The sequence below is a fragment of the Oryctolagus cuniculus genome, chromosome 4 (assembly GCF_964237555.1).
Source record: "Oryctolagus cuniculus chromosome 4, mOryCun1.1, whole genome shotgun sequence".
Lineage (NCBI taxonomy): Eukaryota > Metazoa > Chordata > Mammalia > Lagomorpha > Leporidae > Oryctolagus > Oryctolagus cuniculus.
In genome coordinates, this window is record NC_091435.1 from 56,339,879 (window position 1) to 56,363,863 (window position 23,985).

A 23,985-nucleotide genomic window follows, 5' to 3' on the forward strand; every position below is an offset into this window, starting at 1 on the left:
CTTTCCACAATGCTCTGGCCAAAGCCAGTGAGGACAGCTTAGACTTTTTTGTAGCTGAATCCTGGATGGGACGTGGGCATTAAGTCCTCTGCTGAAAGCACAATGGTTTTGCCCACTTTGGGTGTTGGTAGGGGGTGATGGCAGTAGTTGTGAGGTGGGTAGCTGAGGGAGAGGGGCGAGGTCATCCTTGTAGGATGACAGAATCAGCCTGCAGAGGCAGTTGAAGAGGCAGCATGAATTGCAACCAGTTGTGAGTTGAGGCTCCAAAATAGCACATGCCTTATTGTCCCATTACACTTAGAAAATACAAGCCAGGGCTGGCACTGTGGCGCAGTGGGTTAATGCCCTGGCCTGAAGTGCCAGCATCCCATATGGGCACTGGTTCTAGTCCCAGCTGCTCCTCTTCCCATCCAGCTCTCCGCTATGGCCTGGGATAGCAGTAGAAGATGGCCCAAGTCCTTGGGCCCCTGCGCCTGCGTGGGAAACCAGGATGCTCCTGGCTTCAGATTGTTGCAGCTCCTGCCGTTGAGTCCATCTGGGGAGTGAACCAGCAGGTAGAAGACCTCTTTCTCTCTGCCTCTCCTCTCTGTGTAACTCTGACTTTCAAATAAATAAATAAGTTTTTAAAAAAAGAAAATACAAGCCTTCAGCTGATTGGATGAGGCTCGCCCACATTATGGAAGGCAATCTGCTTTACTCAGAGTCCTTGAATTTAGATGTTAATCTCACCATCCTCACAGAGACATCTAGAATAATGGTTGATCATGTATCTGGGAGCCAGAGCTCAGTCACATATGACTTATATAACCATCATACCTCTTCATTTAAAAAAAAAAAAAAAAGAATCAAAGGTAGGATGGAGAGCAAAACTACCACTCTCAAAAACCTAAACTTTTTTTAAAAATTTTTTATTTATTCATTTGAGAGGTAGAGTTACAGAGACAGGGAGAGACAGAAAGGTTTCTATCCTTTGGTTCAATCCCCAGATGGCCACAACACCTGGAGCTGAGCTGATCCAAAGTCAGGAGCCAGGAGCTTCCTCTGGGGCTCCCAACAGGATGCAGGAACCCAAGTGCTTAGACCATCTTCCACTGCTTTCTCAGGCCACAAGCTGAGAGCTACATCAGAAGAGGAGCAGCCAGAACAGGAACCAGCGCCCATATGGGATACCAGTGCTACAGGTGGAGACTTAGTCTACCATGCTAAAGAGCCAGAACCCCCCAAAACCTAAACTTTTAGCACTCAAAATTTTCCAGGTACAAATTAAGATTGGAACTTCAAAAAACTCAATTTTAAACTGAGAATGTCATTATAAATCACTTTTATAACTTTTATTGCCTTTTACAAAATCTTCAAAGGAGATGAAATAAAAATGTCAAGGGGACAGACATTTGTCCCAGTGGTTAAGACACCAGCTGGGACACTTGCATCCCATATTGGAGAGCATAGGTTTGAGTCCTGGCTCTGTTCCCAATTTCAGTTTCCTTCTAATGCACAGCCTAGGATACAGTAGGTACTGGCTCAAGTAGTCAGGAGGCCTGGATGGAGTTCCTGGCTTCAGCCTGACCCAGTCTCAGCCACTGCAAGCTTTTGGGAAGTGAACCAGCAGATAAGCGTTCTTTCAATTAAACAACAAAGTAAGAAAGAAAAGGAAAAAAAAAAAAAAAACAAGGAGTCTTTCATTGCCATTTTAAACAAAACACAACTTTTTCTTAGTGAATTAGTAAAGGCATCTGATAAATATCTCACAGTGGCTTTGTTCTTGAAATTCATTTATACATCCACCTCTCTTTTTAAATTTATTTTTAAATTATTTTATGAGAGGCAGAAAGCGAGAAAGTTCCCATCCACTGGTTCACTCCACAGCTGCCTACAAGAACTAGGTCAGGGCTGAGTCTGATGCCAGGAACCAAGAATGAATTCAAGTCTCTTATGTTTGCTGCAGGAACCCAACTACCGGAGTCATCACCTCTACTTCACAGGATCTGTATTAGCAGAAAGATAAAGTCAAGAATCATAGCATATGGGCACCAGTTCAAGTCCTGGCTGTTCCTCTTTCGATCCAGCTCTTTGCCATGGCCTAGAAAAGCAGTAGAAGATGGCCCAAGTGCTTGGGTTCCTGTACCCACGTGGGAGACCCGGAAGAAGCACTTGGCTCCTGGCTTCCATTGTGGCCATCTGGGGAGTGAACCAGTAGATGGAAGATGTGTGTGTGTGTGCCTCCCTGACTCTAACTTTCAAATAAATAAATAAATCTTAAAAAATCATAACCAGATGTTGAATTCAGGTACTCCCAAATGGGATTTAGGCATCTTGGTCACTAAGCTAAATACCTGCTCTTCACCTCTTCTGTTTCTCATATGTTAGCTTATATGGGGAAAAATGAAATTAATACTTCAGAATCTTGTTTTGGGATGGCTAATTCTTCTATATCCATTAGTTTGACCCTGACATTGCTTTTGGTTTAGGATTGATGCTTTAAGAGTGTTCTGGGCCGGTGCCACGGCTCAATAGGCTAATCCACCACCTGTGGCACCGGCACTCCAGGTTCTAGTCCCGGTCGGGGGGCAGGATTCTGTCCCGGTTGCTCCTCTTCCAGGCCAGCTCTCTGCTGTGGCCCAGGAGTACAGTGGAGGATGGCCCAAGTCCTTGGGCCTTGCACCCCATGGGAGACCAGGAGAAGCACCTGGTTCCTGGCGTTGGATCAGCACGGGGCGCCGGCCACAGCACACCGGCCGCAGCAGCCATTGGAGGGCGAACCAATGGAAAAGGAAGACCTTTATCTCTGTCTCTCTCTCTCACTGTCCACTCTTCCTGTCAAAAAATTTAAAAAAAAATTTAAAAAAAGAGTGTCCTGTCCATTGGGGAGAATGATGGGCAAGCAGCTCCACGTTTAGATGGATATTGGATGCAGTTACTCACTAGTCCCACAAACTGTTTTCTTCTTCTTCTTTTTTTTTTTTTTTTAAGATTTAAATATTTATTTGAAAGGCAGAATTACAGAGAGACAGAGAGAGAGAGAGAGAGAGATGTCTTCTATCTGCTGGTTCACCCCCCAAATGGCTGAATCGGCCAAAGCTGAGCTATTCCAAAGCCAGGAACCAGGAGCTTCTTCCAGGTCTCCCATGCAGGTGCAGGGGCCCAAGGACATGGCCATCTTCCACTGCTTTCCCAGGCCATAGCATAGAGTTGGATTGGAAGTGGAGCAGCCAGGTCTCTAACCGGTACCCATATATGATGTCGGCACTTGCAGGCAGTGGCTCTACCTGCTATGCCATAGCACTGGTCCTCTTCTTCTTTTTTTTTTTTTTTTATTGTTTATTTGAAAGTCAGAGTTACAGGATGGGGGGTAGGGAGGGAGAGAATCTTCCATCCACTGGTTTACCCCTCAGATGGCCACAATGGCCAGAGCTAGCCCAGACCAAAGCCAGCAGCCAGAACCTTCTTCCAGGTCTCCCATGAGGGTGGCAGGGGCTCAAACACCTGGGCCATCTTCTGCTGCTTTGTCCAGGCCATTAGCAGGGAGCTGGATTGGAAGTGGAGCAGCTGAGACAGAAACCGGCACTTGTAAGGATGGTTAGTGTTGCAGGCAGTGGCTTTACCATCTATGTAACGCTAGCCTCACAACCTCCTTTTTTTTTTTTTTTTTAAGATTTATTTATTTATTTGAAAGGCAGAGTTACAGAGAGGCAGAGGGAGGGAGGGAGGGAGGGAGGGAGAAAGTCTTCCATCTGCTGGTTCACTCTCCCAATGGCCACAATGGCTGGAGCTGGACCCATCTGAAGCCAGGAGCCAGGAGCTTCCTCCAGCTCCCCCATGCGGGTGCAGGAGCCCAAGCACTTGGGCCATCTTCCACTGCTTTCCCAGGCCATAGCAGAGAGCTGGGTCAGAGAAGGAGCAGCTGGGACTAGAACCAGCACCCATATGGGATGCCACCAATGCAGGCAGCAGCTTTACCTGCTAAGCCACAGCGCCAGCCAGCCCCCCCCCCCTTTTTTCTTTTTCTCTCCCTGATAGAGCATCCTATTTGTCAAGCACTAATCCCTGGCCATAAACCTAGCTAGGTCTTCTGATGAAGCAGACTAGTCTGCCCTCTGTCAAATATTATCCTGGAATTTTATTGTTGAAATTTTTTTTAAAGATTTTATTTATTTTATTTGAGAGGTAGAGTTACAGACAGTGAGAGGGAGAGACAGAGAAAGGGCTTTTTTCCATTGGTTCACTCCCCAAATGGCTGCAATGGCCAGAGCTGCACCAATCCAAAGCCAAGAGCCACGCACTTCTTCCCGGTCTCTCCCATAGGTGCAGGGGCCCAAGGACTTGGGCTATCTTCTATTGCTTTCCCAGGCCATAGCAGAGAGCTGGATTGGAAGAGGAGCAGCCGGGACTAGAACTGGCACCCATATGGGATGCAGGTGCCGCAGAAGATTACATGGCGCTGGCCCCTGAAATTATTTTTTAAAATTAAAAAAAAAAAATTAAAGGCAGAAAGCTCCTACCCTCTGGTTCACTCTCTAAATCTGACAATGATTACGGCTGAGCTGGGACTGAAGCCAGGAGTTGTGAATGCAGTTCAGGTCTCCCACATGTGGGGCAGAGACCCAACCATCTTAGCCATCACCTACTGTCTCTGAGAATCTGCATTGGCAGGAAGCTAGAGCCAGGAACTGAAGCTGGGACTTGAACCCAGTGTACATCATCAGTGTATAATGTTTTCTAGTGTTTAGTTTTTACTATGGTATGTGTGCACAAGACCTGTTTTTTTTTAATATATGTATTTGAGAGATAGAATCACAGACAGTGAGAGGGAGAGACAGAGAGAAAGGTCTTCCTTCCGTAGGTTCACTCCCCAAATGGCCGCAATGCCAGAACTGTGCCAATCCGAAGCCAGAAGCCAGGAGCTTCTTCTGGTCTCCCACATGGGTGCAGGGGCCCAAGGACTTGAATCATCTTCTACTGCTTCCCCATAGCAGAGAGCTGGATCAGAAGAGGAGCAGCCGGGACTAGAACCAGCACCCTTATGGGATGCTGGTGCTTCAGGCCAGGGCTTTAACCCGCTGCGCCACAGCCCCCAAGACCTATTAAAAAAAAAGCATAATTCTGAATTCAAAACAAATGTGTTTTCATTTTTACTGTGTTTTATGATTGTATATTAGTTTGCTTTTTATTGCTCTAACTAAAATACCAAAGGAGAGCATTTTGCCAAGGAAAAGGTTTGTTTGAGCTTAAAGTTTGGAGGCTATGGTTCAGAACCAGGCACTCCTACAGTCCAATGTCTGATGGAGGCTGGTCATAGTAAACATGGAGGAACAATCATATTGTGATCCAGAAAGCAGAGAAAGAACACGTAGACAGAACTTGAATTCAATCAACTCTCATGAGAACAACTGTAAGGGCAGAGCCCCAATGACCTAAATACCTCCCACCAGACCAACCTCTCTGTCACCATAATTAGATCAAATTTCCACCCTTAATCCATTAACCATTAAGACGTCAGAGTTTAAATATCCATGAGTTTTGGAAAGACAAGTTCTACTCAAATAACAGTATGAGCAATGTATGTTTTTTTTTTTTAAGATTTTTATTTATTTATTTGAAAGTCAGAGTTATACAGAGAGAGAAGAAGAGGCAGAGAGAGAGGTCTTCCATCCACTGGTTCACTCCACAGATGGCTGCAACAGCCAGAGCTGTGCTGATCCAAAGCTAGGAATCAGGAGCTTCTTCCAGGTCTCCCACATGGCTGCAGGGGTCCAAGCACTTGGGTCATCTTCTACTGCTTTCCCAGGCCATAACAGAGAGCTGGATGGGAAGAGGAGCAGCCGGGACTAGAACCGGTGCCCATATGGGATGCCAGCGCTTCAGGCCTTGGCGTTAACCCAGTGTGCCACAGCACCGGCCCCAATGTATGGTTTTTTAAAAACATTCAAGAGGGGCCAGCATTCTGGCATAGCAGGTTAAGCCATATGGGTGCTGGTTTGAGTCCCAGATGCTCCACTTCCAATCCAGCTCCCTACCAACGCACATGGGAAAGCAGCAGAAGATGGCCCAAGTACCTGGGCCACTGTCATCTGCATGAGAGACCTGGATGAGATACCAGGCTCTTGGCTTCAGCCTGGCCTGTCCCTGGCCATCTTGACCATTTGAGGAGTGAACCAGTAGACCAAAGATCTCTTTCTCTGTCTCTCTGTAACTGTGCCTTTCAAATAAGTAAATCTTTAAAAAAAAAAAAAAAAACTCAAAGGAAAGTAGTATGTAAAATATACATGGTGAAAGTTTTCATAATTCTACTCATTAGAGCTGCACTGTATAATATGGTAGCCACTACATGTGGCTACTTGAGCACTTGATATATGGCTAGTCCTCAATGAAACCTGCTGTAAGTATAAAATCCACTTTGGATTTCAAAGAATTAGTTAAAAATAAGAATGCTGGTGCTGCAGCACAAGCATCCCATATGGGTGTCAGCTCGAGTCCCGGCTGCCCCACTTCTGATTCAGCTCCCTGCTAATGTGCCTGGGAAAGTAGCAGAAGATGGCCCAAGTCCTTGGTCCTCTGCACCCACGTGGGAGACCTGGAAGAAGCTCCTGGATCCTGGCTTCAGCCTGGCTCAGCCCTAGCCATTGCGGCCATTTGAGGACTGAACCAGCAGATGGAAGATCTCTCTCTCTCTCTCTCTCTCTCTCTCTATGCCTCTGCCACTCTAACTCTGCCTTTCAAACAAATGATTTAAAAAAAATAAGAATGTAAAATATTTCAGTATTTTTCATATTGAACATATGTTGAAATTCTAATATTTATGATATTGTGTTAAAATATATTATTAATATCTATTTCTTTTTACTTTTTAAAATATGGCTATTAGGGACAGGCATTTGGTGCCTGGAACATGCTTCATGGAATGTTCATATTCCATATTAGAGTGCCTGAGTTTAAGTCCCAGATCTTTTTCTAACTCCAGCTTCCTGATAATGTGGTCGCTGGGAAGCAGCACATGATGGCTCAAGTACTTGGGTCCCTGCCACCCACACGGGAGACCTAGATTGAGTTCTGGGCTCCTGGCTTTGGCCTAGCCCAGTTCCAGCTGTTGTGTGCATTTGAATGGAGGAACTCAGTCTGTCTCTGTCTCTCTTTCAATCAAATAAACATTTAAAAACCATATGGCTTTTGGAAAACTTAGAATTTCATAAGGTGCACAAATTTCCATTGGACAGTGCCACTTTGTCAATAATAAACATCACTAATTTTTATTGATTATCACATACTGGGTACCATTTTGGGTTTTCAATAGTAACTGAATTATCATAGTTGTGATATGGGTTGAGAATTATTATTGGTTTTTTTTTTCCCGATAGGGCAGAGAACAGAGTTTAAATTACAAGTCTGAGTTTCTGCAAATGTTAAATGACAACACAGGGATTCATTCATATTTGGCTTGGGAATATGGCACCCATTCATTGTACTAAGTAGCTTCTGTGTCTAGGGTCTCCATGGTTCAGTGTGTTAAATTTTTTCATACTTTTCCCGTGTATAATTTTTTAAAGATTTATTTATTTATTTATTATTTATTATTTTTTTTGACAGGCAGAGTGGACAGTGAGAGAGAGAGACAGAGAGATAGGTCTTCCTTTGCCGTTGGTTCACCCTCCAATGGCCGCCACGGCCGGCACACTGCGGCCGGTGCACCACACTGATCCGATGGCAGGAGCCAGGTACTTATCCTGGTCTCCCATGGGGTGCAGGGCCCAAGCACTTGGGCCATCCTCCACTGCACTCCCGGGCCACAGCAGAGAGCTGGACTGGAAGAAGGGCAACCGGGACAGAATCCGGGGCCCTGACCGGGACTAGAACCCGGTGTGCCGGCGCCGCAAGGCGGAGGATTAGCCTAGTGAGCCGCGGCGCCGGCCAAAGATTTATTTATTTTTAAAGACTTTATTTATTTATTTATTTGAGAAGTAGAGTTACAGACAGGGAGAGGAAGAGAGAGAAAGGTCTTCTGTTGGCAAATGATTGCAACAGCTGGAGCTGAGCTGATCCATAGTCAGGAACCTGGGGCTCCCAAGTGGGCGCAGAGGCCCAAGAACTTGGACCATCCTCCACTGCTTTCCCAGGCCATAACTAAAAGCTGGATCCGGAGAGATGCAGCCAGGGTTTGAACTGGCGCCCATATGGGATGCCTGGCACAGGTGAAGGCTCAACTTGCTTCATCACAATGCCAGCCATGTATAATTATTTTTAAAAATTGGATTCATAGTATACCTAATGTACTTCCACTGAAGTAACAAAACTCAAACCTTACATTGAGGATATCTTTTGTTAAAGAGTGTGTTAGTTGCGGCTCGCAAACCAACATCCCCATTCCCATTCTGATTCAAACATAAGTATTTTCACAAGTGTTCCTCATCTTATAGTTTTCTTCCATTGTCATGCATTCCATGCTGTAGTTTCTGTTGGATCTTTTTATTATTCATAAATGCTAGGAATAATTTCTTGCCTGCTTCCATTATGAAAAAAGTTGTGTTAAGTTAATTTTTTTTCTATAAAAATTGTATTTGGGTTTGGTATTGTGGCAAAGCTGGTTGAGCTGCTGCCTTCGATGCCAGCATCCCATATGGGCACCAGTTCAAGTCCTGGCTGCTCCACTTCTGATCCAGCTCCCTGCTAATGCACTGGGAAAGTAATGGAAAGTGGCCCAAGTACTTGAGGCCCTGCCATCCATGTGGGAGACCAGGATGAAGCTCCTGGCTCCTGGCTTTGACGTGGTCCAGCCTAGGCCATTGTGGCCATTTGGGGAGTGAACCAGGAGATGGAATCTCTTTCACACACACACACACACACACACACACACATTCTGTCTCTTCCTCTCTGCAAGTTTGCCTTTTAAATAAAATAAATAAATCTCTTTTTTAAAGATTTATTTATGTATTTACTTGAAAGTCAGAATTATACGGGGGGGTGGGGTGGAGAAAGAGAGGTCGTCCATTAGCTGGTTCACTTCCCAGATGGCCACATCGGCCGGAGCTGCACCGATCTGAAGCCAGGAGCCAGGAGTGTCCTCTGGGTTTCCCACGCGGGTGCAGGGGCCCAAGTACCTGGGCCATTCTCTACTGCTATCCCAGGCCATAGCAGAAAGCTGGATCGGAAGTGGAGCAGCTGGGTCTTGAACCAGTGCCCACATGGGATGTCGGCACTGCAGGCAGCAGCTCTATCCACTACAGCCCCAGCCCCAGCCCCAGATAAATCTTTTAAAATTTATTTATTTGAGCGACAGAGACAGGGAAAAACAGAAACAGAGAGAGCTCCCATCTACTAGCTCGCTCCACAAATGCTCGCAACAGTCAGGGCTGGGCTGGGCCTGATGTCAGGAGCCAGGAACTCAATCCAGGTCATCCATGTGGGTGGCAGGGACCTAACTATTTGGGCCCTCATCTCTGCCTCCCAGGATCCCACATTAGCACATTAGCACTTTAACGGCAAGCTAAAGTCAGGAGCCAGAGACTGATACAGAACTCAGGTACTCTGATATGGGCTGTGGATTTTTAACCAGAATTTTAATCATTCGACTAACTACTTGCCCTATATTCCTTCAAAATGTAATATGTTTAATAGATAATACATTCATATGACTAAAAAATTATCTGAATGTTCACTAATAAGTTTCTCCCCAACTCCAGCCCCCATCAATCTACTTGTCTTTCTCCTTCACCTCAGATAACAACAGTGAATGGGTTTTTTTTTTTTTTAAGATTTATTTATTTATTTGAAAGTCAGAGTTACACAGAGAGAGAAGGAGAGGCAAAGAGAGAGTCTTCCATCCGCTGGCTCACTCCCCAATTGGCCGCAACAGCTGGAGCTGCGCCAATCGGAAGCCAGGAGCTTCTGGGTCTCCCACGCGGGTGCAGGGGCCCAAGGACTTGGGCCATCTTCTACTGCTTTCCCAGGCCATAGCAGAGAGCTGGATCAGAAGTGGAGTAGCCAGGACTAGAACTGGCACTCATATGGGATGCCAGCACTGCAGGCAGTGGCTTTACCCACTATACCACAGTGCTGGCCCCAACAATAAATAGTTTCTTGTGGATTATTCAGTGATTCTTTCTAAAGACATAATTTTGAATACACATACAAATTTGTTAATGCTATAACCAGAAAAATAAAATATGTAGTTAGTAACTTTTTAAATTCAGTTATTGAAAGTGTTAATATATGGTTTAGAATACATGGATTCTAAATTCTCTCTGCTCTTGGACAAGTTACCTCTTGGTAGGTTGCAAGAAATTCGCAAAATAAGTAAAATGCAAATAAAGATGAAAGATACCCAGTTGTTTGAATTTCTCATTAAAAAAACAACTTTTTACTATGTTTGTTCCAAATATTGCAAGTAATTATTGCCTAAGATATATATTGTGGGATATATGAATATTATTGACATACTCATATTAAAATCATTCTTTATCTTTATTATATGTGTCCTGTATTTTATCTGGCAAGTATAACATAAACTCCCAGTATCTACTTGTAGGAATATGAAAATTGGAGTTAATATATGTAAAGTGGTTATCACAAAACCTAGGACGTAGCAGTATTTTTGTATACTATTCGCAGATTCAAGCATCTGCTGGGTTCTTTTTTTTTTTTGAAAGTCAAAGTTATAGGGAGAGGCCAGTGCCATGGCTCACTAGGCTAATCCTCTGCCTGTGGCGCCGGCACACTGGGTTCTAGTCCCAGTCAGGGCGCAGGATTCTGTCCCGGTTGCCCCTTTTCCAGTCCAGCTCTCTGCTCTGTCCCGGGAAGGCAGTGGAGGATGGCCCAAGTGCTTGGGCCCTGCACCCGCATGGGAGACCAGGAGGAAGCACCTGGCTCCCGCCTTCGGATCAGTGCAGTGTTCTGGCCGCAGCGCGCCAGCCGAAGCGGCCATTGGGGGGTGAACCAACGGAAAAGGAAGACCTTTCTCTCTCTCTCTCTCTCTCACTGTCTACTCTGCCAGTCAAAAAGCTAAAACAAAAACAAAAAAAAAAGAACAAAGTTATAGGGAGAAGGTGAGAGAAAGAAAGAGGTTGGTCTTCCATCCACTGGTTTACTCCCCAAATGGCAGCAATGGCCAGAGCTGAGCTGATCTGAAGCCAGGAGCTTCTTCCAGGTCTCCCACATGGGTGCAGGGCCCAAGGACTTGGGTCATCCTCTGCTGCCTTCCCAGGCACATCAGCAGGGAGCTGAATCGGAAGTGGAGCAGAGAGCTGGATGGAACTCAAACCAGCACCCATATGGGATGCCAGCACTACAGGTCGAGGCATTAACCTGCTGCACCACAGCACAGGCCCCATAACAGAAGTTTAATAATGATAATGATAATAACTAATAATGAGTAAAGTTAATGCTCTTTTGGGGCTTCTAGATAATCTGTAAGTAGGTATTTCATAGTGACCATCTCTCCTTCCATGTCATAGTTCACAGATAAGGCAGCAGAAGCATAGTAGTCTATCTAGGAATACTAACCAAGGAAGGGACAGTTTAATTTTACACACCTAAAGCTTTACATAAAGACTTCTTTATTATTAAAAAGTAAACCTCAGGGGCCAACACTGTGGTATAGTGGGTAAAGCCACCACCTGCAGTGCCGGCATCCCATTTGGGTGCCAGTTCGAGTCCCAGCTGCTCCACTTCCGATCCCACTCCAAGCTATGAGCTGGGAAATCCATAGAGGATGGCCCAAGTTCGTGGATCCCTGCACCTGCGTGGGAGACCCAGAAGAAGTTCCTGGCTCCTGGCTTCAGATCGGCACAGCTCCAGTCGTTGTGGCCATATGGGGAGTGAACCAGCAGATGGAAGACCTCTCTCTCTCTCTCTGTGCCTCTGCCTCTCTGTAACTCTGCCTTTCAAATAAGTAAATAAATATACTTCTTTAAAACAAGTACACATTTTTTAAATATTTACAGAGTCAAAATTCTTTATATTAATAACATCTTAGTTCTGGGGCACATCTTAGCTGTGGCATAGTAGGCTAAGCTGCCGCCTGCAATGCCAGCATCACATATGGGTGCCGGTTCGAGTCCCAGCTGCTCTTCTTCCAAACCAGCTCTCTGCTGTGACCTGGAAAGCCAGTGGAGGATGGCTCAATTACTTGAGCCCCTGCCCCCACGTAGGAAACCTGGAGGAGTCTCCTGGCTCTCGGCTTCAGATCGGCCTAGCTCCAGCTGTGGTAGCCATTTGGGGAGTGAACCAGAGCATGAAGACTTCTCTCTTTCTGTCTCTGCCTCTCTGTAACTCTTCCTTTCAGATAAATAAATAAATCTTTAAAAAAAATCTTAGTTTTAAAACTTGAAAGTTACATTTACTTCTTTCAAATATAATTTCAAAACCATCTTTACAATGGACAATAAAGTTGTGGTGTTCACAAATGTTCTAGTTTCCTGTTTGCCTAGTCTTCTAACTTCATGTAATCTAAACTTGTATATAATACACTCCTGAAACTCCTCTGTTGCAAGTTACCATCCACTGTTACAAAAGTGTCCTTCCTGCCACTGTGCTTCCTTTCAGCTTATCTTTGTTATATGAGCAACTTAACCTTTCCAAAACACACGTTTCATTATGTCAATCCCTCACTCAAAATACCAAATGAAAACTAACGGAATGAATGATGGGAAGGCCAGAGTATGGTGGCCCTTGAAAGTTCAATTTCAAGTGGGAAGTTTTGGGGGAGGGGATTAACACGCTAAAGAGGCATTGTTTTACTAGAGGATTCCAGTTAACAGTGGGCAGATGAACTAGAGATGGTGAAGATGGGTCAGGGCAATCAGCTGTTACAGGGATCAGGTGAACTGCACTGAAGGAAAGGAAAGCCTTGTAAGGCCTAGGCCTGCCAAAGAAATACTACCTTGCTGAGAGGTTCACAGTTTTAATTAGTAGACTCTTCCAATTTGAACAGAGGTTCACAGTTTTAATTAGTAGACTCTTCCAATTTGAACAGAGGTTATGGGGTTTAACAAATATACAAAATGAAGAAATTTAAAGTATAGCAATTTGATTTTTTTTTTTTTGCAATTTGCTTTTAGATTTAAAAATTGCATCTGAAACACCCATATGGGCACCAGTTCAAGACCCAGCTGCTCCACTTCCGATCCAGCTCTCTGCTGTGGCCTGGGAAAGCAGTAGAAGATGGCCACGTGCTTGGACCCCTGCACTTGCGTGGGAGACCAGGAAGAAGATCCTGGTTCCTGGCTTCAGATCAGCGCAGCTCTGGCCATTGTGGCCAGATGGGGAGTGAGCCAGCAGATGGAAGACTTCTCTCTCTCCACCTTTGACTCTGCCTCTCTGTAATTCTTCCTTTCAAATAAATAAATAAATCTTAAAAAAAAAAAAAGACTGTGTTCTCTAGGTAAAGGTTCTCTTGGTTAGAAAGAAAACAAAATCCTGCTGTTAATTCCCTCTTCAGAAGTAGGAAACTTGTCTTCAGATTAACACAGCAGCAGTCAGAAAAGGAGTAAAGCCATGTGCAGTTAGAGAAAGCAGAACCTAGAATGGAATGCTCACAGAATCAAGCATCTGGAAATCTAGAAGAGTGAGTTATGGGATTTTGCTGAACAAATTATCAGAGACTTTGGATACTGTGGTTTCAGAAAGGGGAGTTCAGAATAAAGGCTGCAAGGGGATATGGGCGAGTTGATAGTAGGAGGTGGAAGCTCCCTTTGTATATTGCATGAACTACTATGGAATTATTTCTTACTTCTCCTGTGAGGGCAGCTTCATGATCATTGGCCTTCACTTGCAGCTTGTGCTAATGCCTTTTCACCTTCTACTGCTGAACTGTCCAGAATCTATCTTTTAATCCCTAACTCCATTTCACTTCATGAAGTCTTTCTTTCTTTAAGATATAATTTCTACTTCTTTCTCCATTCTCTGAAATCTTACTGAGTTCATAGTTAAAGCCAAGCTATTTAGCATGTAAGTATTATACAAAGAGCAAGCCTGCTGTTTTTCAAGTAGATAATGTAATTCCAGAGTTTGGACACTATATTTTTAAAATTTTATTCATTTATTTTTTTTAAATTTGACAGGTAGAGTTATAGACAGTGAGAGAGAAAGAGAGAAAGGTCTTCCTTTCCTTGGTTCACTCCCCAAATGGCCGCAACGGCTGGAGCTATGCCGATCCAAAGCCAGGAACCAGGAGCTTCTTCCTGGTCTCCATGTGGGTTCAGGGGCCAAGCACTTGTGCTATCTTCTACTGCTTTCCCGGGCCACAGCAGAGAGCTGGACTGGAAGAGGAGCAATTGGGACTAGAACCCGGCGCCCATATGGGATGCCAGCGCTGCAGGTGGAGGATTAACCAAGTGAGCCACGGCACCGGCCCCAAAACTTCTTTTAAATAATTGTTGGGAAAATCTTGGTTCATACTCATTAAAAGTACTCCCAGGTGCTTGGGCCCCTGCACCCGCATGGGAGACCAGGAAGAAGCACCTGGCTCCTGGCTTCAGATCGCCACAGCGCCAGCAGTAGCGGCCATTTGGGGGGTGAACCAACGGAAGGAAGACCTTTCTCTCTGTCTCTCTCTTTCCCTCTCTATAGCTCTACCTGTCAAATAATAAATAAATAAATTAATGTACTCCTAGGCCAAAATTCTCCTAAATATTAAAAAATAACTGCTTAAAAATACCATATCAAAGTTTCTACTTCAACATGCTTTAAATCCTTTCTTAAGATAAAATTCAAATAAAATGTATCCATTTTGATTATTTTAACAAGATAGCGGGGTTGAAACATTTCAATTTATTTATGATTGTCTAAACAAGGCACAGCCCCCAGATTTCTAGCAAGAAACAATCAAATTTGGCCTGCGTTAAGTAATGTCCTTATAGTCATCCCTATGGTAAAAGCGCGAACTTTCGCTAACACCAGTACAGAAGATGAAAAGATCATGTAACAATGCAGAGTTTTTAAATCTGTCACATAAGCGAGTTGACCACCTAGAGTCCCTGAGCTCACAACCACCAAGATTCTAGCTCCGGTTTCCCGTCAGTAGACGGAGGCAGCCAATTGGGCAGTCTGGGTGCCGTGCATCCTGGGAGTCGTAGTTTCCGGCTCCCTCCTTCAGACTACAGGCTCCACAGAGCCGCTGGAGGACGGTTGCCTGGTATTATTAGCAAGCGGCAAGTATGGCGGTGGCGCGCGTGGAAGCGGCTTTGCCTTCCGGAGAAGGTAAATCGATTCTCACCCTTGACTCCCACAGCTTATTCCATGGAGTTGAATTAAATAGTTGCCTCGTAGAGAGGAAAAGCCTGGGTTTCGAGGTGTAGTTCTGGACCAGTTCTTTTGATGCGGAGCTGTGGGCGTCGCGGGGGCGCGCTCCCTTCTGGGAGTTGTAGTCTCGGGGTGCCGTACCACTCGGCGTTGTCGCGGCGAGGGTCGTGCCGGGGACTACAGCACCCAAGGGCCTTCGCGTGGTCCCGCACCTTAGCTCCCGCGCTGTGGAGGCTGGCTGGGCGGTGGGTTTCAAGCTGCGGTGACCTTTCTTGGACAATTTGAGTTCTAGGTGCCCAAGTAGAATTTGTACGGTCTCTCTCTTTTGTTTGATGCATCTCCCTAGAACATTCAGGAAATCTTCCCTCCACCACCACTCCCTAGACTGACTTCTGCACTCTTCCTTTGAAGTAGCCAGTTGCCCTGATGAGTTCTGGAGGCGACCCGGACCCCACGGTTCTCAGTCCCTCGTTCTTCAGAAGGGGTCTTGGCATCGGGTTTGGTCGCTGCTCAGTAGAGCGTGGGTGTGGGTGCTTTTGAGGCCGGGAGATACCAGTTTGGGGCGCTGGACTTGAGCTCCTTTTGTTTTGGTTACAGCTCCGAGGCCGGGCTGTAGCCGTCCGAATCGGGAGCCAGGCCAGCGATCGAGGCTAGTCTCCACGTTAGATCAGGTGCTCCTTGTCTGGGAGCTATAAAGTAGAGGGGGAGGATTTGGTCGATGGTGTGCAAAAGTGATGCAATTTTCTGAGACAGTACGGCTTTCAACCGATTCTAAGAGAAGTTTGTGATTCCTCACACTCTTAAGAGCCATTAGACAATGGAAAACGTTGAAATCTTCCAGAACAATCTCGCATTATTATTTACCAAATTAGCCCTAATCTGGGTATAAATTTGAAATTGCCAGTTTTTCTGGCCCCGCCCCTTCTGATAGCTGCTTCTCTTAAGCTCCACCTTCTAGCTCACCAAGACAATTTAACTGACAATTATAGTTAACCTGTACCTAGCACTTTTAGGGAGAGTGCTTTTCTTACATTATCTCATTTGTAAGGACATTTGTTTTAGAAAAGTAGTAGATCCAGGATTTTTTTTTCTTCTTCTTTTTTGGCATGCTCCCTCCCCACTCTCACCATGGGCAGATTTTGCTGGTAATTACACAGAGGTTCAGAGAGGCTAAATGACCTGTCCAGAACCACACGGTGAGTTCAGCCGTGCTATTAGTGGAAGTCAGGATTTCTTGTTCTCTGGAACACCACTTTATGGTGGCTTCTCTTGGAAGACTCCAGAAATTGGGTAGGGTACAGGCAGGATCTAAATATTTGTTATATACTGAAGTGCTTTTATTAAGTGCTGTGTGCCAGGACTGGGGCTAAGTCCTATTCATATGATTTCTCTTAACCCTCACATCAACCTTGTGAAATAGATATGTTTTTTCTGTTTTATAGACAAATTACCTGAACTGTATGTTGATTTTCAAAGTAGTTTGGGCACATTAGGATCTACCCATCAGAAGTTTAGCACCATTTAAAAAATGCTGTTATTACCAGAGCCAGTTATTACATAGGTACAAATTATGAAAGTTGTATTTGTTTTATGTGTGTTTTCTAACAAATTCTCTTCTCTTTTCAAGGATCAGTTGTCAATTGGTCAGGGCAAGGACTACAGAAATTAGGTCCAAATTTACCCTGTGAAGCTGACATTCACACCTTGATTCTGGATAAAAATCAGATTATTAAATTAGAAAATCTGGAGAAATGCAAACGATTAATACAGGTGGGTATTACCATTCGGAAATTGGTTACATACCACCAGCTTATTCAAAATAACTGACAAGGAGTAACTCTGCAGTTCTCTGCAGTAAATGTTGCCTTAAATTTTACAAGACAGCTTGGGTGCTACATTTAGAATAGACTAGAAAAAGAAAATCTTAAATTTATGTTAGCAAAATATTGTATTACTAAGCTAACCTTTTACATCATGGGAATAAAGAATTCATTCATTTATTCATTTGAAATGTTTATTAGGTCCCTCTTTTATGTCTGCATTGTTTTAGGTTTTGACTGAGACAATAGAAGGATTCCAGGCTTTTTTTTTTTTTTTTTTTTCCCAAGATTTTATTTGTTTGAAAGGCACAGTTACAGACAGAGAAGGGGAGAGACAGAGAGAAAGGTCTTCCATTCTCTGATTCACCTCCAAGTGGCCGCAAGGGCCAGAGCTGGGCCAATTCAAAGCCAGGAGCCATGAGCTTCTTCTGGGTCTGCCATGTGGGTGAAGAGACCCAAGCCTTTGGGCCATTTTTCACTACTTTCACAGGTCATAAGCAGAGAGCTGGTTTGGAAATGGAGCAGCTGGGACTTGAACTGGTGCCCATATGGAATGCTAGCACCACAGGCAGAGGATTAGCCTACTATGCCACAGCGCTGACCCCAATTTTTTTTTTTAAAGATTTATTTATTTATTTGAAAGAGTAACAGAGAAAGAGAGGGAAAGACAGAAAAAGATTTTCCATCTGCTGGTTCACTTCCTAAATGTCCACAATCTTCTGATTTCCCAAGTGTATTAGCAGGAAGTTGGTTGGTTTGGAAGTGGAGGATCTGGGACAAGAACTGTCACCCATATGGGATGTGGGCATAGCAGGAGTGGCTTAAACCACTGTGTCATGCTAGCTCCAAATTCCATTCTTGTGGAGTTTACGTTCTCTCAAATTGTTGTCTTAAAACTGTCTTTAGTAATTGGAAGAGGTCTGATCACTGAGCTTTATCCAATATGTTCCATGCAAATGAAGGATCTTCAAAAACTTGATGAAAAGTGATATAAATTATGAAAGAACTATGCATAACTATGCATGGATTTTACTTTTTTTTTTCACCAAAATACTCTTGTCTTCTAATTTAATTTCCATGAATTTTTTGAAATACCCTTGTACTCTGAAAAGTACAAATTGGCTTTGTATGTTTGGGAATGTTTGGCCATCTAAGCAAACTTTTTTTTTTTTTTTTGACAGGCAGAGTGGACAGTGAGAGAGAGAGACAGAGAGACAGGTCTTCCTTTGCCGTTGGTTCACCCTCCAATGGCCTCTGCGGTCGGTGCGCTGTGGCTGGCGCACTGCGCTGATCCGATGGCAGGAGCCAGGTGCTTCTCCTGGTCTCCCATGGGGTGCAGGACCCAAGCACCTGGGCCATCCTCCACTGCACTCCCTGGCCACAGCAGAGAGCTGGCCTGGAAGAGGGGCAACCAGGACAGAATCCGGCGCTCTGACCGGGACTAGAACCCGGCGTGCTGGTGCCGCAGGTGGAGGATTAGCCTAGTGAGCCGCGGCGCTGGCCTTAAGCAAACTTTTAAACCACTGTGATGTGAAAGTCATATATATTTTGTTCTTGGAATAATTATATCTTTCCTTTCCCTAGTTGTCAGTGGCTAATAATCGGCTGGTGCGGATGATGGGTGTGGCCAAACTGACTCAGCTCCGTGTTTTAAATTTGCCTCATAATAGCATTGGCTATGTGGAAGGGCTAAAGGAACTAGTACATTTGGAATGGCTGAATTTGGCAGGAAATAATCTCAAGGTGAACTTTTTTTTATCAATTAGATTTTAAAATACATATATGAAAAGAAATTCCAGCAGCATAGAAATAAACAAAATAAAAAGCAAAAATATGCATCCCACTCCCCAGGGATAATCTCTGTTAACATAAACTAAAAAACATTGCATTTGAAACACTTGATATAATGGTCTTTTGTTGTGAACTAAGAATCTAATAACATAAAAAGGTAGATCAAATAATAGAATGCTTAGGAGGGAGATTCTGTCATGCTGAATTAAGCTTTAAGGAAATGTTAAGTGGTACAATGGAGAATAAACTGTTTTAAAGGTTAGGTGATCTGGATTCTAGTCCTGCTTTCACCACTTAGTAACTGTCTAATTTTGGGTAAGTTAGTCCATATCTCTGTGTCTTATTTTTTTATATGCTGGGTGAGGGCCCTAGATTAAATTGTATTAACAACTGCCTTTTATTGAACAATTTATGTAAGTATTATGCGAAACACTTGGTCTGTATTAATGTATGCTATCTCATGACTGCCTATGAAGTATTTGCTCGCTATGGAGATGATGAAATTGAATCACAGAAGTTGGAAAACTAGCCTAAGACCTCACAGCCAGGAAGTTGCAGAGCTTCGATTTAAATCCATACTGTTTGCCTTCACTCTTAACATGTAAACTGTTCCGTACCAGCTGTCATATGTTATCTTCAACCTGCAAATATCTAGAATATTATGAGCCACTTACTAGCCTGTTCTTTTAGAGAGATAACAAAGGTAGAAGCTTACAATCTGACAGTTTATTAATTCCGTTAGCACTGTCTCCACTTTCTATTGCTAAGTTCTGCTGCTGTGTTTCCAGTAATAAGGAGAGGAGACAGGAGATTCTTTCAACTACAAGGAACTAGGGAAGAACTTCATTTTGTACTTTATGTGCATTAAATAACATAATTTTCTTGTGATAGGCCATGGAACAAATTAATAGCTGCACATCTCTACAGCATCTCGATTTATCAGATAATAACATACACCAGATAGGTGATCTATCTAAATTGGTATCCCTGAAGGTAAGCATATTTCTATGTCATTTCTGAAATTTTATACCAAAATACCAACAGAAAGTGATCTGAATGTCCTAAACTCAGACTGCAGCATATGAAAAACAGACTTTTTGTTATAAGAATTTTATTAGAATACTAGAAATTAAGCATGGAACTTTTGTTATTACTTTTGTTATAACTTTTGTTATTACTTTCAATAACTGATGTATTTACTTTGAAACTGGTGTTTATAGTTATATCAGTCAATTTTCTGTTGCTATAACAGAATAGTTGGGATTGGGTTGTTTGTAAAGAATAGTTTATTTGTCTCATGGTTCTAGAGACTGAGAAAACCAAGAGCATGCCTTCAGCACCAGCACACAGCATCTTTTTGCTGCATCATATCATTCATATGGAAAGACAGACCACATGTCTTCTTCCTCTTCTTATAAAGTCAGAAATGCCATTATAGGGGCCCTACCCTCATGACCTCATCTAATCCATTAACCTCCCACAGGCCCAACCATTAAATACCATCAATATGTGAACTTGGGGATTAAGTTTCTAATGCATGACCTTTTAGGGGACACAGTCAAACCATAGCAGGTTAATTCTCAACTGAATATGACTGAATTCCCTTCATGCTCAATCAACCACTGCTAGTAGCTTTAGCTATATAGTATACATGTTGATGAGCCTTAGCTTAATCCTTCCTGAGCTTGAATCTGCTTTTTTTTATTATTATTTTTATTTATGTTCATTTTATTTAAAAGGCAGAGAGAGAGATTGATTTTCCATCCACTGGTTAATTCACCAGATGACCACAGTAGCCAGAATTGGGCCAGGCTGAAGCTAGGAGCTAGGAACATAATCTGGGTCTTCTAAGTAGGTAGCAGCAAACCTACTACTTGACCCATCATCACCTGTTGCCTCCCATGGTGTGCATTATCAGGGAGCTGGAATTGGAAGCAGAGCCAGGACTTGAGCTCACTAACTTGGATGTGGGATGCTGGTGATCCAAGTGGCTCCTTAACCACTGTGGCAAACACCTGCCCTTTGAATCTGTTTTTTGGACACTGAACATTGTACTTGTATAGTAATAAGAATTAATTATTGAAGTTATTGTCATTTTAATTTAAAAAATAAGCATGTAGGATATAGCACTTTTTATGAAGGGGAATGTATCATGTAATCAAATAAGCAACAGTTGGAATAACAGCTTCAAAAAACATATATAGGCTCAGCGCTCTGGCATAGCAGGTAAAGCTACTGCCTACAGTCCCGGCATCGCATATGGGCGCTGGTTTGAGTCCCAGCGCTCCACTTCCAATTCAGCTCTCTGCTATGGCCTGGGAAAACAATGGGAGATGGCCCAAGTCCTTGGGCCCCTGCACCCACATGGGAGACCCAGAGGAAGCTCCTGGCTCCTGGCTTTGGATTGGCGCAGATCTGGCCGTTGTGGCCATCTGGGGAGTGAACCAGCAGATGGAAGATTCTCTCTCTCTCTCTCTGCCTCTGCTGTCTGTAACTCTGCCTTTCAAATAAGTAAATAAATCTTGAAACAAAAAAAATTATATATAGAACTTTTCCTTTGTTTCAATAGATATTAGCGTTAGATGGCCTCATTAAGCCTAGAAGTATTGCCTCAGCTCTGTTTTCCCCAGATCTTTAGCAGAAATCATTTTTAGCAACAATTATTCTAAATCATTTTATGTAGCCAGATGCTGTCCTGATAGATGCTAAAAGAATTCAGATGAACTAGAGGACTATTGAAGGCATGATTATCTGATTAGAATTCTGGGTGTTCAGGTTTATTCTGGATTATTGCTGACTGAATGTTAATCAGCTTCATCTGCAAGTATCACATTCTGCATTCCTCTGGATTTTAGTTACTGAGATGATATAATTTCAAGTTATGAGTTGTGGGTATCTCTCTTTTGGAGAATTTACTTTATACATGGTTGTTTTAATGACTTTTTAAAAAATTTATTTATTTTGAAAGATTTACAGAGAGAGAGAGAGATCTTCCATCTGCTAGTTGACTCCCCAGATGGCTGGGACAGCTGGTGCTGGGCCAGGCTGAAGCCAGGAGCCGGGCCTTCATCTGGCTCTCCCATGTGGGTGGCAGGAGTCCAAACACTTGGTCATCTTCCATTGCTTTTCCCAAACCGTTAGTAGGGAGCACTCATATGGGATGCTGGCATTACAGGCAGTGGCTTAACCTGCTACGTTACAATGCCGGCCTTTTTATTGACTTCTTAAGTTCACTTTTCTCACCCTCTATTTTGATGTTTTAAAAAGATGTGAATAATTGTGTTGACATTTGCTTAATGTCTAATAACTTAAATCTCAGCATGATGGTTACTATACCAAGCATGTGTTCTTAGACAAGTCTTTAAACTTTTTTGAGCTTAGGATGTTTACATGAAAAGAAAAGTTGGACCAGAATACCACCTAGAACCATTTTAACATTATGATGAGATGATGAGAAGTATAATTAAATAGACCACTCTGTTCTCATATATGCTGTTTGATGTTGTCAAGATGGACCAATTTATATATAATCTTTCCATTTATAATTTATGCTGTTTTTACTTTCAAGACCCTGCTTTTACATGGGAACATCATCACTGCCCTTAGAATGGCACCCACTTATCTACCCAGAAGTCTGGCTATACTTTCTTTGGCAGAAAATGAAGTCCGGGATTTGAACGAGGTAAAATTTGAGGGTATTCTGTGGGATCCAGGGAGGTAGAAAGTCCAGAAGAGACACAGGAGAGGGTTGTAAGTTCACTTAGACTGTATCTTGAAAGAAACTGGCATCAAGATGCAACACTTGGCTCTAGATGAACGTTATTTTTCTTTCCACTTTTCCTTAATGTCAGTGGATCATTAAAACTTAATTTCATTTGTAATGCTACAAATACCATTCTACTGGGAGGTGATAGTGATAGAAGGACATCTGTGATACAGGGTTTAATAAGGCACCTTCCCCTGGCTGCTATTATGTTTTCAAAATAGAGTTCTCTCTGCTAGGAAATAGTGTTATTTTCTAAAGGACTTTGTGCCACAGGGACAAATAGCCATATTGTTGAGATTTTGGAAAGTCAGTGGGTAATAGAAGAGTATTACTTGTTGCTTGTCAGTACAAGAGGGAAATTGTTACATTCTCAAATGCTGCCAAAGATGTGTAATCAGCGGAAGCCCTGTGCTTGACACTGAATAGTCCATTTTGTTCAACAAAGCTTTCTTTTGTTCCAGATCTCATTTTTGGCGTCCTTAACTGAATTAGAACAGTTGTCGATCATGAACAATCCTTGTGTGATGGCAACACCTTCCATTCCAGGGTTTGATTATCGGCCATACATCGTCAGCTGGTGCTTAAACCTCAGAGTCCTAGATGGATATATAATTTCTCAGAAGGAAAGGTGAATGTGATCTCTTTTACATCATATTAATCACAAAGCTCCTGAAAAGACTGTTTCTAGCCTCCTGCAGATTAACACACTGAATATTTCTTATATTGTGCCATTAGAAATTAAGAGCAATAGTGCATTCATGTAGTAGACCATGTGCTGGTTATTTAGGATTTTTTTTTTTCCTTTCTAAAAAAGGATAAGAAATATCTGCTCTAGAGATTGGCACTAGTGAACCCAACGTAGTGCCCAACATACAACAGTTTGATTGCTAAAAGTGCTTTTATTGGCCGGCGCCGCGGCTCACTAGGCTAATCCTCCGCCTAGCGGCGCCGGCACACCGGGTTCTAGTCCCGGTCAGGGCGCCGGATTCTTTTTTTTTTTTTTTTTTTTTTGACAGGCAGAGTGGACAGTGAGAGAGGGAGACAGAGAGAGAAAGGTCTTCCTTTGCCGTTGGTTCACCCTCCAATGGCTGCCGCTGCAGCCGGCGCACTGCGCTGATCCGATGGCAGGAGCCAGGATCCAGGTGCTTTTTCCTGGTCTCCCATGGGGTGCAGGGCCCAAGCACCTGGGCCATCCTCCACTGCACTCCCTGGCCACAGCAGAGGGCTGGCCTGGAAGAGGGGCAACCGGGACAGAATCCGGCGCCCCGACCGGGACTAGAACCCGGTGTGCCGGCGCCGCAAGGTGGAGGATTAGCCTACTGAGCCACGGCGCCGGCCTAAGGGCGCCGGATTCTGTCCCGGTTGCCCCTCTTCCAGGCC

General features: G+C 43.7%; 2 protein-coding genes across 3 annotated transcripts in view; one reads left to right on the forward strand and one right to left on the reverse strand.

Annotated features, from left to right (window-relative positions):
* Positions 1-15,342, reverse strand: part of RPL24 (ribosomal protein L24) — a 27,083-nt gene extending 11,741 nt beyond the window's left edge. The window contains exon 1 of the mRNA XM_002716729.5: positions 15,203-15,342. The gene's annotated coding sequence lies outside the window, so the exon portion shown is untranslated. The remainder of the gene's footprint in view (positions 1-15,202) is intronic.
* CEP97 (centrosomal protein 97) overlaps positions 15,020-23,985 on the forward strand; it is a 32,661-nt gene continuing 23,695 nt past the window's right edge. For both annotated transcript variants that reach the window (XM_051819110.2, XM_002716728.5), the window contains exons 1-6: positions 15,020-15,186; positions 16,856-16,998; positions 18,633-18,791; positions 19,731-19,832; positions 22,408-22,521; positions 23,067-23,233. In XM_051819110.2, the coding sequence (XP_051675070.2) occupies positions 15,144-15,186; positions 16,856-16,998; positions 18,633-18,791; positions 19,731-19,832; positions 22,408-22,521; positions 23,067-23,233 (728 nt within the window). In that variant the 5' untranslated portion in view covers positions 15,020-15,143. The remainder of the gene's footprint in view (positions 15,187-16,855; positions 16,999-18,632; positions 18,792-19,730; positions 19,833-22,407; positions 22,522-23,066; positions 23,234-23,985) is intronic.